The sequence below is a fragment of the Cucurbita moschata genome, unplaced genomic scaffold (genome assembly GCF_002738365.1).
Source record: "Cucurbita moschata cultivar Rifu unplaced genomic scaffold, Cmos_1.0 Cmo_Scf00002, whole genome shotgun sequence".
Taxonomy (NCBI): Eukaryota; Viridiplantae; Streptophyta; class Magnoliopsida; order Cucurbitales; family Cucurbitaceae; genus Cucurbita; species Cucurbita moschata.
The window spans coordinates 6,224,571-6,238,224 of NW_019268518.1; the positions used below are offsets into that span (position 1 = coordinate 6,224,571).

Genomic DNA, 13,654 nt, shown 5'->3' on the forward strand with positions numbered 1-13,654 from the left:
AATTATTTATAATTTGTGCGATTATTCAAAATTTATATGGATTGAAATACAAATAGTTTAATAAAAAATAACAAACATACAAAAATTGAATGCAGATTGTTAGATTCTACGTCGATTGGCTAGAGAAATAAATGCCAACGAAAACATTGGACTTCAAAAGGGATAGATTGTGAGATCTCTCATCGGTTTGGTAGGAGAATGAAACATTGTTTATAAAAGTAAAAATTTGTCTCTCGCAGACGTGTTTTAAAAATCTTGAGGAAAGTTCGAAAAAAAAAAACAATATCTGGTAGAGGTAGACGCGAGTCTCACATCAATTCTAATACACTTTGGATCCAAATTAAAGAGAAGTCAAGAAGTAGAGCATTGTATAAAGCCTTAATGGCTGCAACGTCGTGGGCATGCAAACCTTTGGTAGTTCCTCCCATGATGGTTGGCCACATAATAACCCCTTCTACTGAGCTGTGGTGAAGGCCCATAAGGTGTCCAATCTCATGCAACGCCACGGTCTCCATATCAAACGAATTAGGAACCGCACCAATAGCCCATGACTCAACGGCATCAAAATGTAAACGTCCATGTGTGGGCGAAAAGGCACGAGCTATGACTCCTCTGCGTCTCCATGTTCACCACTTTCCAAGCTTATTTTGATGTCTGTTTAGAGATAACAGGCCAGAGGTACCAAAAAATTGCACCAAAAGTCTCAAATACGTTGCATACAACAAATGGTTGTAGGGAAGACTTTTGTTTGTGAAAATAAATGGAGAATTTCTTAAGATTAGAGAATGAATTAAAGACAGGGACGAAGTTGGTGTAGGCTTCCTCGTCTCCCCCCACTCGTGGACAATCTATTATTAACAAGAATTTTATCCAATTATGACAAAATTTTGCAATAAAACAAAACAATAGCCACTAATTAGTCAACATGGGACTTCCCTCTCAATAATTCTCTTTCGTGGTATAGAGCCTCCCTTGAGGCCTAAATAGAACAGTATCCCCTTAATCAAGGTTCGATTCCTTTTTCTGGAGCCCTCAAACAAAGTGGATCCCTTAAATAAAGTACACGGTTTGTTCGACACTTGAGTATTCTACTGACATGACTCTAATACCATGTTAAAGAACCACTACCCTCTACAATGACATGATATTATCTGCTCTAAGCATATGCTCTCGTGGTTTTTCTTAGTTTTTTCAAAATGTCTCATATCAATAGATACTATATTTTTCACTTATAAGCCCATAAATATATATATATATATACTAAATGAGTCTTGTTATACATACCTACTTTCTTTAATCTCTCAAGACTCCAACACTAACTAAGAACAGGCTTAAGTGACACAAATGAAATGGAATGGAATGGAGAGAAGAAAATAGGAAAAACTTCACATGATTTACCTAAGGAAGCCCCCCCTCCGCCTCCATTATTAGCATCTCTCAACCAAAGATGACTAAAAACTAGAGATATTCAAACTACATCAATCCCATCTTAATGGGATCTCCTCTGCAAATTGACCAAACTATAATAAGCCCCACTTTCTCCCTTCCCCAACAACGCCGAATGCGTCCCTGTCTCCACCACCGTCCCTTTATCCAACACCGCTATCATATCGCAATTCTGTATCGTACTCAGTCTGTGCGCCACCACCACGCTCGTCCGCCCCACCATCACCCTCTCCAGCGCCTCCTGTACCACCTTCTCCGACTGCCCATCCAGCGCGCTCGTCGCCTCATCCAGCAGCAGCACTGCCGGATTCTTCAATATTGCCCTCGCTATTGCAATCCTCTGTTTTTGCCCCCCTGATAGCTGCAATCCCCTGTCCCCGCACCACGTCTCGTACCCGTCCTTTAACCCCGAGATGAAATCGTGTGCGTTCGATGCCTTTGCTGCTTCGATTATCTCTGTTTCCCCCACCTCCTCGGAAACTCCGTACACGATGTTTTCCCTTATTGTTCCGGCGAATAGTGTCGGCTCTTGGCTTACCAACGCGATGTGTTTTCTTAGCGTTCTCAGATGGTACGATTTTATATCGCGACCGTCGATGCTCACCGTCCCTTTGATCGGGTCGTAGAATCGCTCGATTAACCCGATTATGGTGGATTTCCCCGACCCGCTTTGCCCAACCAACGCCGTCGATTTCCCGGCCTCGAGTACGATCGAAAACCCACGAAATATCATCACTTCCGCTCGAGATGGGTAAGCGAAATCGACGCTATTGATTTCAATTCGGCCGGTTAATTTGTTGGGTTTATACCCTTCTGGGTCGTCCGGTTCAATTTTCGTAAACCGATCCAACACGTCGAAAACCGACCCGACAGCCTCGGACCCTTTGGCGAGATCTGACGTCATACTGCCGGCGTCGGCAATGACGCGACCTGTGCTGATCAGAATCATGAACGTTTCAAACAAAGCTTTGGCAGTGGTTTGGCCTTTAGCGATCAACTTGCCGCCGTACCAGAAATCCAAGGCCCAGGAGCAAGTAGTGAGGCTTTGGGAGCAGCCGAGGCCGATTCCGGCATACCAAGATTGCTTGATGCTTTCTCGTCTGGGGCCTTCTTGTGCGTTCTCGAGCATTTTTAAGATGCGTTCTTGTGAGGAGAAGGCGGTGATGGTTCGGAGATTGGAGACGGCCTCTGCAGCAAGCTTGCTGCTCTGTTCTTGGGCTTTGATGGATTTGTTGGACATGTTCTTAAGAAGGACTCGTCTTGTGTAGAAGCACATTATGACTAAGGGTTGGACTGCGATCATTACAAGTGCTAGCCTCCAGGCGATTACGAGCCCCATCGTGAATGCTATGGTTACTGCTGAGATTGTTTGTACAATTAGTGCCATTCTATCGCCCACCAAGGATCGTACCTGCACAAACAACACAATTTTGTAGTACGAGGATTGGATCGTCATTGATTTGATTTGATAATGAATAATGTGCTTACCACATTGGCATCTTTAGCGAGTCTGGAGCAAATTGTGCCGCTAGAATGCTCATCCTGATCGAACCACCCAATTTCAAAAGTAAGTATTTTAGACAGCATCATCTCTCGAACCCTCTTCGTAAGATATTCCCCCATGTATGCGAAGTTGTAATGTTGTGTAATATTCACCATAAGCGAAAACACCGCCAACCCAACAAAGCTAAGCGCATAAATCCTTGTCTTCTCCTTAATTTCTTCATGACTTGTCAAAAAATACACTGAAACCATCGTGCCCATTGCGTACGCATACAGCGGCTGCACAGCGCCGAAGAGCATCGCTCCCACGCATCCCATGGACGCCTGCTTCCACTCGGGTAGGTTCAGAGCTAGCAGCCTCCGGAAAGAAGGAACCGGGAGTTGGTCTTCTTCTTTTTTGGTCATGGTTGGTGGGGTCTCCTCAACCAGGGTGAACCGGTCGGAGCTGGCAGAATTGGAGAAGCTAGAGCGACGGCTGCTGCTGGTGTTGATTTTTTCGATGTGGGACATGGAGGAGGAAGTGGAGTGGTGGGTGTTAGCGGTGGGTTCGGGGGGAGATTTGTGTTGGAGATGGACGAGGGAGGTGTAGAGGCCAGTGGGGTTTTGGATGAGGTGGTCGTGAGAGCCGATTTCCATGACTTGGCCGTTTTGGAGGACGGCAATGAGGTCGGCATTGCGGACGGTGGAGAGGCGGTGGGCGATTATGATGGTGGTGCGGCCAACGGCGGCTTTGTCCAGAGCTTGTTGGACAATGCGCTCTGATTCGGAGTCCAAGGCGCTGGTGGCTTCGTCCAGAAGGAGGATTCGTGGGCGCTTGATTATGGCTCTGGCAATGGCGATTCTCTGTTTCTGTCCTCCCGACATTTGAACGCCTCTTTCCCCCACCTGTTTAATCGGACCCAATTTCAAAAATTGAAAATAGAATCCAAGAACAAAATAAGAAATTACCTGTGTATCATATCCTTGAGGAAACTGGGAAAGGAAATTATGAGCATTGGAAGCTTTAGCAGCCTCCACGACCTCATCCATCGTGGCATCCTCCTTCCCAAAAAGAATATTCTCTTTAATAGATGTGGCAAAAAGCGCAGGCTCTTGGCTCACCAGCCCCATCTGCGACCTTAGCCACTTCAATTGCAGCTTATCAATGGCCACTCCATCCAGAAGGATGGATCCCGCAATTGGGTCGTAGAATCTCTGCAGCACAGAGATGACGGTGGACTTCCCGGATCCGCTGCCGCCGACAAGCGCCACGGTGCGTCCGGCCGGAATCGTGAGGGTCAGGTCCTTGAGGACTATGGTTTCGGGGCGGGAAGGGTAGGCGAAATGGACGTTTCGGAACTGGACCTCGCCGGAGACATTTTGGAGGATCTGGCCTTCCATGTCGGCGGAGTCAATTTTGGGGACCCGGTTTATGACCTCCATGATTCGCTCCCCGGCCGCACATGCCTCCGAAAAGTACTTAATGTTGGATAAACCCGAACCAATTGATCTGTCATTTTCCGTTTCCATTAATTCAAGCATAATTCTCTATAATTCTAACATATATAATATGAATTTTAAAAAATTATTAAACCATATATATTGAAGTGGACAAAGACAAGAATTTGAGGACTGCTATAACTGTTTTTAATAAGTAAGAGAGAGAGAGAGAGAGAGAGAGAGAAAAAAATAGATTTTTTGTTTAAAAAAAATAAAAACTTTTAAAATGGGTCATTCGATTATGTTCTATCTGGACAAAAATTGATCAAAAAAACACTTGATGGGGAAATTATTGGGACATGGATACTTACAATCCTCCGACAGAAATGGCAGCTCCAACGGCAAAAACTGTCCCACCTTGAGCGCCATGGTACATAACCATTCGGCTTCCATACCAAGACATGAACGACCAAATTACAAACGACACTCCATTACTTCCGATGGCCAAGCCTTTGGAAAACCCCTGCTTGATTCCCAGCTTCACCGACTGTTCTAACGCCGACGAATATTCCGTGATGGTCTTGTCTTCTCCTGCGAAAGCGTACACGGTTCTGATCGACGAAATAGCCTGCTCTGCAACTGTTCCAGCTTTCTTGTACCCTTCCATGCTTTTTCTCACTAAACCCATCAACGTTTTGCCGTAGAGAAGGCCGGGGATCACCAACAGCACCACGAACGGGAGTCCCACCACCGCTAGCCTCCAAAACAGCGACACCGCCGCGATGTAGCTTCCGACGAACATGGCGGCGTTCATCAGAAAATTTGGGATCTGAATACATCAAAATATTAAATTTACTCCAAATTATAACTTGAATTTGAGTAAAAAAATAAAAGCAAATCCCAAAGGACAAGAACTGGGCAAAAACAAAAGCTTACCTTTTCACTAAAAACGTCTTGAATCACTAAGCTATCGTTGGAAACAGAGGTGATTACTTCCGACGTGCTGGTCACGTGCAGATCGAAGTACCCAACGTCTTGCCGGAGAACCGCTTTCAGATACCGTGCTCTCATTCTCGCCGCCTGTCGCTCTCCGGTTCTCGTCCAGCAGTACCCCTCTAAAAATACCCTAAATTAATTTTTTTTTTTATAATAATAATAAATAAATAAATAAAAGAACCAAACAAGAAAGGAAATTCAAACCCACCGAGAAAACAAGCCACAAAGCCTCCACAAGCCACATACAAGAGCGCCACCGCATTCTGTCGCCCACAAAAATCAAATCGAAAATCCCATCATCCATTGTTCAAATTTAAAAAATAAAAAATAAAAAATAAATTAATAATTTAGAATCGCACCTTATCGACGTTGGTTACAAAAGTTTCCGTCGGGGAATTTGAAGAGGTAGCGCCGATGTTGTTCATAAGGCGGCTTGAGACGATTAAAACAAGAGGGGTGGTGAAGCCGTCGCCCATGGCTCCGATGAACCCCAAAGTCATGAGAAACTTGTCGACGGCGTCGGCGTGCATGAAAATTGACGCCATCCCCCACCTACTTTTCTTCTTATTCCTAATTCCTTCCGATTCTCCATTTTCTTTCCCCATTTTTCCTTCTCACTTTCCGGCTGTTTCCCGGAATCCAAACAGAAACAACGTCCGGGAAACTTAACTGCAGAATCCCACGGCGGATCGGTGGGAAAAATTGTTGTTTCTTGCACAACAGCCTTGATTTGTTTGTTTGCTGTGAACACTTCTGGACGGCCAGTAAGGCCCTATATATAAGTGACTTCGACCTGTGTTTGTCACTTTGTGAATCTTTTTTTTTTTTTTTTCCCCATAAAATCACTTTGTGAAAGTTTTTTTTTTTTTTTTTAAATTTTTTTTTATTGCATTTCTATGTTTTTAAAGTGTTTATTTATTTAAGCTGCAGAGTCAGAATCCACAAATATTTAGAGATGTATTTAATCGGTAGAGTCGGAGCCCACAAACATCCACACTAATGAACGATTTAAATAGAAAAATGATAAAAATATAAAAAAATATATATTTTTCACAAAATCTGTAAAGAAAAAAATAAGAATATACAATTCAACAAGTTTTTATGCCATTCAATGGGTTAGGAAATATATTCTTTCGCTGAAAAGATAAAAATTTTCGATATGTGTTCTTACACTATAATATATATATATTATATAAAAGCATATCTATAAATATTTAAATTTAAATCACCACCATGTAGATTTGGGTTTTAGAGTTGAACAAGTGTTTAATTTGGTTTGAATTCCCCTAATGTCATCTCGAGATCGTGTCATCGTGCTTCGTAGCATTGAAGATCGCGAGAGGGGACATGTATTAGAGGTTTGTCGATCATGCGATTATGTTACATATGTGTGCACATATATAACTATTTCATTTATATGATTGGACTGTCGTTATTTCATTTTATAAATTCCATCCTACATTTTCTTCCTTAGCTCATTCTCTCTCTCTCTCTCCCGAGTATACTCTCCAACGCTAATGTTTACTTCTCATCTCTCTACTCTCCTCCCAACCACTTGTTCGATCCGTCTTACTAACTATTTCTTCCCTCCAACAACCTCTCCTAGCACCTGTCACGGTCAGCGATTTGCCACAATACGACCCAGGTGGAGTACTTCTTTCCTTCAACAACGGTGGATAGCACGAATTCTCAATTAATGATCTTTAAAGTCGTAGAAGTCAGATCATATACCACTTCCACGTATGAAGCGTGGAATTTATATATCGTATTTAACTAACTCGTACCACCTTTCATATTCAAATTTATTCCAAATGTATTTTTCTCAATTAAAGGCGTGATAATCTATTTTAAAAAAAAACATATAAACAAACCAGGAAAAATGTCTATAAATAAGCATATAGAAAATAAAAAGTGATCGAATAAGCTCTTATTTTAGAGCACTCTATAATCCAACCATTTAATCAATGGATAAATAATTAAATATAATTTCAATAGACAGCTTCAAATCAATAGATTATATTATACACTCCATCAATAACAAGTATCTAATTCCTTTTTTTTTTTAAGTAATAAAACACGAGGCCAAGTGTTGACTAATTATATTATAATTATAAAATAATACAAACAAATATTTTATATAATTAAAATGGGACGAAGCTGTGATAATAAAATAGGAGGACATGATCATGGTTGACCTTTCATCATATTAAGGCCTAGAAGCGTCACTAATGACGATTGTAATTTTAATTGTTTTTGTTTATATTATGAGATTTAAATATCACATCCTAATATTTGGAGGATAATCTTATAAAAAATAATTAATAAATTTATCAAATAAATATGGGAATATTCTCGTAAATCAATCAATAACTACGAAAAACAACCACTCTTTACTTAATGTCTTTCAAACAAATTGAAAGATCAAAAGAAAAGATGGTTCGTTATTTTATTTTATTTTATTTTTATATTTTTTAATTTTTATATATACGTATAATAATTAAGAATAATGCTCTAAAGTTTCGTATCAGTGATTTAGAATATTAATTTTGGTTTGGAAAATATTCCTATCCTATTGTCACTATCAACGATGCCAAAATTTAATCTTTTATGGGCTCGTCATGTGTGAGACTTTTTAGGGCATAATAATAAGGAATAAATTATTAACTAAAATATAATTTTCTTTAAATTATTTATAGGATTAAATTATCCAACCCAATCTTTTAGGGTAGAAGAGTTGACCTATAGGTAACATTTACTTGGGGAGTCCACATGATTACACGAATTTGTATATAGCTTTATATTCATAATTATTTTTATAAAATATGTCAATAAATTGAAAATTAGTGTAATAAATAAAACAACTTAATTCAAATTAATATTAATATTAGTATATATATATATATACTATTAAATCTTGTAAACAAAGATTTGTAGCCTTTTCCTATTATAGTAAATCTTCTGAGAATTAAAGTCCAAAATAGTACAATAAACATTGCTAGATCACCTTTTTTTTCTCTACTTTTAATAATTGATTTGATATCACAGGTGATAAATATGTTGGTATGCTGTACCTTTTTCTCCTCTTTTCTTTTTTTTTGTTTTAATTATTTATTAATATAAACTATAGGAGGCCTAATGGACTAGAGTTAAGATAGATTTATTGCTCGTAGGCTAAGTTGATGTATAAATTGAAGTAAACGAATGCATCTGCATGATCATTAGTGAAATTGTATTTTGTGGCCTGCAAAGCAAAAATAGTTGCACATCGATGCAATATTTATTATTACATGCTTAAGTTCGAAAGCTAAAGTATAGGAAGTTTATGAGTTTGAGATTTGTGTCGAAGTTATCTCTAATAATTGAATTTAAGGAGAGTAAGATTTGACCTTCCTCCAATTTAGAGAGTCAAATTTGGGTTGTGGGCGTGCAAGATGCATAACCCATACGTGCTCAAACCAGTTTGGTTGGTTGATATCTAGTTTGATTGGCCTCGGTTTAGGTTTAGACCTTTGAGCATTTTTGCTTTTTCATTTTAGCCAAATCTCACATCAAGTTTGGATAAATGTTTATTCATGTGTATTTGATGTATAATTTAAATTTGTCCATTATTTTAATTTCTATTTTAAAATATAATTAAATTTAAATATTTAAAAGTTAAAAGAATAGACTTTGAAAAACAATAATATTTTAACGAAAATGACAAGGTGAGATCACTTGTCGTTTGAAAGGAATTTAATGTTTACTCCAAAAAAAATGAAAATGAATTTAATGTTTAACAGAGAAAATGAGACCTCGGAAACAGCATTTAAGCAATGGAAATTGTGCACGATGAAAATACTTTTATACCCTTCAACATGCATTGAATGTCAAGAAGAGTGTGAAAGCTTGGGCTTGATACTACCCCTGAGTTTTACGTCTTTTCCCACCCCCAAGGAATATTCTATAAATTAGAATAAAAAAATCTTGAAATTAGGGCATTTAAGTGAAAAGGACAACAGATAGAGCTTTCATTTACTAAACTTGGTAGTCAAGGAACCTGCAAGAATCATAGTAATTTAAATGAATTATGCATTTAACCCTATGAAAAGGTCAATCCACTTGAACTGTCCACGTGTCTTTTAGGTTAAAAGTTTTAAGTTCATTTTTTTATGTTATTTCTTTTTCAGTAGAGGTTGGTCAAATAAGGTCGAGTAATGTCATCCCAGACTCGTGTAGCTGGTTGCAACACAATGCATGAGACACTTGGTCGAACAGACTTCTTGACTCGTATGACGTATTGCAACCAAAGTTGACATTTGGTCAAAAAGTATAAAAGTCCAAGTTTACCGCTAGCAAATATTATCCATTTTGACCCTTTAGTTTCATGATTTTGAAACTCACAATTCTCCTCTCTTAAAAATTTAGCGTCTTTACTGGCACACCACTCGTTATATCATTTGTAATTGTCAAAGCCCACCCCGGATATTAATTAAATTAAATATATTTTCCATATTTAAATTATATAATCCGTTGACGAACAAATATATTATTTTAAGATTTTTTTTGTTTTTATCGTCGAAGAGAACAAATAATTTTCAAACAATATTTTATATATATTATCAAATATAGTGCATGCGGGCTATTTTAGCTCATCACGTATGACATAGGGTGGGAAGAAAACCACATTTTTAATTAAAATAATAATAACCAAATTTTTATGATTTAAAAAAGGATGTTGACATGGTGATTCATAATCATTTTATTTATGCTACAATTTCTCTTCATAAATAATTTTTAATATTAACAGAATAAGGATAATCACTCATTCATGTCATTTTTAGGTGATCTTAGCATTAAACTAACTAAAATTATGGTTTTTTTTTTAATAAAAAAAAAATCCTTGCTTGTAAAAATGAAGCAAAATGACGTCGTTGCATACGCCAACCACCGTCCATGCATATGAAAGCACTGAATTTTATACCATTAAATGCTTAACCGCTTATACTTTCTCTCTTATCTTGCGTACAAAAATTGAACTCATCGATAATTCTGCGTTTTTTAATCCCAAAACTTTTATTTTATATATACAAGAAATATTAGGATCTCTAATTTTGGGCTGTTAATTCAAGGAGTTGACGAATTTTACGTTAAACAAAACAAAAAAACATTAATTATTTCCAACCGACCAATAAATTATGATGGTGAGCACTATAATTATATTATTTGATACATGGATAAATTATAAATTAAGTGCATTATCCAAACGTAAAATTAATAAATAATTATTCTACAATCAGTTAGTTAGTTCCAGCTTTTAAAAGGGAATTCAAAATTCTTTTCTTTCTTTATAATTACACTTTAAAAGTAACAAAAAAAAAAATCAATTTCAGAAGGAAATTAAAGAATTTTGAAAGTGATAAGAGAAATTCAATCTTTTAATATATATTTTTTTAATGTAACGTTCGAGTTGTAAATGCATAGTATATGAACGAATCAAAACCAAGTCGAATGAGAGTGATCTTAAAGTCGATGAGCATACAACAGTTTAATAGAAGCTCAAGTTATATCAAGATCATTCGGTGTCGAATTCGAATTTTAATTATTGACTTGTAGAACATTGAATCAAGTCCTTGAAAAAAAAAGTCGAATATTATTTAGATGTGGACTGGAGATAATCGTGGTGATAATGAATTATAAAAAAAGATGCTATGACTTAGGTGTATTTATTGAATATGGTTTCAAAATGTAAATGCTAGTGTCTTGGACTGGTCTATTAGTAATAGACTTTTCATATGATGACAGAATACTTTATGGCTATCCATTCATATCAAACTTCTATAAATTTGTGACCGTTGTATGCGTTTATAACTCTACTATGATTGTGATGATATATTGTTAAGAGTGAAGACTGTCTTTATAGATTAACTTGTTCCCACGGACCAACATGCTCAGGGGTTACCTAACATAAAATTGCTCTAAGTAAAGCACGTTTATCTATGAAGTTTCTATGATTGAGCTGCCGAAAAAAAAATGTGCATCTTGCTAGTATAGTAGTAACTTTCGTTTCTTTTTTAGGTTTTCTAAGTTATCATATCTTTATAATCGCTTTCATTTGGATGTGAACTCGATTTATTTATGTATCCCTCATTTGTTCGGGGTTTCATAATAACACCATCTTGGCTATAAGTCGATGCTAGATTCGTTTATAATCAGGATTTGTGGTTTGAGGGAAAAAAAGCAAGAGATGTGCATGAGTTGTGGTGGATTAGTATAATCTCTAAAGGGAATTAATATGGCAAAGAAAGTGTTTCTATCACCACTTTAATGGGATTCCACAATCATATCAATCACACAAAATGCACTTTCAAAAATATAATAATAAAGTATTTTTTTACTTTTTTTTATCTTACCCATAATGATTGCTACTATTATTTTAATTTTATGATCACTATAATGATTGCTACTATTATTTTAATTTTATGATCACTATACGTGGCGCTAAACTTGATTTAAGTAGAAATATTTAAACGCTCAATTATTTTAAAATTACATTAAATTTTTTTTGTTTAGATTAGAGAAAAATCTTTAAAATCATAGATAGTAAACTTCAAAGCAAAAATACGAAAAGACTAAGTTTTTTCTAATAAATATTTTAAATAAATTTTATTGTTATTTTTACGTGAAAGTCAGATAGGTTGTTTTAATTAAAATTTGGTAACAATATATCTTTAACATGTTATATTTTTAACATAGTATTATAATAAAAGAATGACAAATATTGTAACATCTAATCATTTTCAATAGTTTTTCTTTTCGGTACTTTTTTCTTGAACCAATCATGTTTCCAACGTGTATAACGTTTGTCAAAAGAATTCTATCCTTACCTACGATCAGAAAAAAAAAATCTAATTTATATTTAATGAGTAAATATCTATAGTTTGTTTCCAACTTTCTATAATTTTAATTTTCTTTTTCAAAACCATAGCGGTTTTCTTAGTTGAAAATTTGAGTTCTTCGTTTATATTTGCATAGTAATTTTTAGCAACTATTCTATAGAACTTTGATTTATAGAAACACCTTTAAGTATAAAGAACGGTTATAAAGTTGGTATATTACATGGTCAATACTCAAATCTTAGCCTTTTCAACTACAAAATGACCCTCGTGAAATTGATCGTACATTTCTAGGTTGGCTGACTCTTGTCAACTTTGGTTGGTGCTTGTGGTGGTTGACTTCTTGAATCTGACTGACCTTCTTTAAATACTATTTTTTATATTTGAATTTTCAAGCTTAACGAACTTTTAACCTCATCGATAATTTCATCATATGTCTAAAAATTAAAATAATTATTTACACACTCATTTGGAAGAAACAATAAAACCCAATTCTATTAATAAACATGAAAATAGTTTCCCCTCCAAAATTTTTATTTATGAAAAAATAAAGATTGTTTACTAATAATTTATTAACCATATTTTCTTATTTTCCACCAACACCAGTCAGATTTAGAATTCTAGAAGCACACTTTTGAATACTTCTTTTTTCTCTTTTAATTCTTAAAATTTAATTAAAAATTGAACAATTACTTTTTTTTTTTTTTTAAGAAAAAAAAAATTATTTTATTTTTTTCTTTTGAGATTTGAAGAAGGCATATATATATATATATATATATTCTTTATATTACAGGTCTTTTTCATCCGAACGTGGATAAATTATCTTCTCAATAAAATAAAATCAATACTATTCCGTGATATAACTTTATAAGCAAATTCGAGTATAATTTAATGGTTCAAATACTTATCATATTCTTTTTTCTTTTTCTAGAAGATTCGAATCATATTCTTAATATTCATAATATTTTCTTGAACTCTAATAAGTAATTTCTAAAAATATATTTTTCGACACAAATAAAAAAAAATTACAAAAAAAATTAAAGAATTAAAAAGTTTAAAACAACACTTAAAAAGAGAATCTCCAACCAAATTTAATCATATCAACCACTGAAGTGAGTTGAGCTAGCTATTCCCTCATCAATTATACCCATTTTCAAAATCCTCCTATCATTCAACTTGCCTTTCAAACAACATAGTTTCTTTTGTTCCCTACCCATTTATTATCATCTAATCCCATTTACCCCTTACGATCCCCAAGAGCTATTAAAAAGAATCGTAAATGTTATTCTTACGATTCATATCAGAATATCGATTCAACATATGATAACTTTGACATTCTTATGTGACATGACTATATTACGGTGAGAGTTCATATCAGTTGAAGAGGATAATGAAGTTTTCCTTATAAGAATGTGGAA

The 13,654-nt window shown here is 35.5% G+C and overlaps 1 protein-coding gene across 1 annotated transcript; it reads right to left on the minus strand.

The window, feature by feature from the left end:
- Positions 1-1,238: 1,238 nt before the first annotated feature.
- On the minus strand, positions 1,239-6,105 carry LOC111464915 (ABC transporter B family member 15-like). Its single transcript, XM_023109199.1, has 7 exons — positions 5,724-6,105; positions 5,573-5,627; positions 5,305-5,483; positions 4,740-5,197; positions 3,898-4,438; positions 2,935-3,834; positions 1,239-2,857 (listed from the first exon to the last, which is right to left on the minus strand). Exons 1-7 carry the CDS (start codon positions 5,967-5,969, stop codon positions 1,490-1,492), a joined length of 3,747 nt encoding a protein of 1,248 aa, XP_022964967.1. The 5' UTR covers positions 5,970-6,105; the 3' UTR covers positions 1,239-1,489.
- Between the last annotated feature and the right edge of the window lie 7,549 nt (positions 6,106-13,654).

What these genes read in the sequence shown, in the direction of transcription:
- LOC111464915 (XM_023109199.1), bottom strand. Translation starts at nt 5,969, where the DNA reads ATGGGGAAAGAAAATGGAGAATCGGAAGGAATTAGGAATAAGAAGAAA. An exon ending in AAGACGTTTTTAGTGAAAAG is followed by an intron (nt 5,198 to 5,304) that starts GTAAGCTTTTGT and finishes TGATGTATTCAG; the next exon opens with ATCCCAAATTTTCTGATGAA. An exon ending in CTCAAGGATATGATACACAG is followed by an intron (nt 3,835 to 3,897) that starts GTAATTTCTTAT and finishes CCGATTAAACAG; the next exon opens with GTGGGGGAAAGAGGCGTTCA.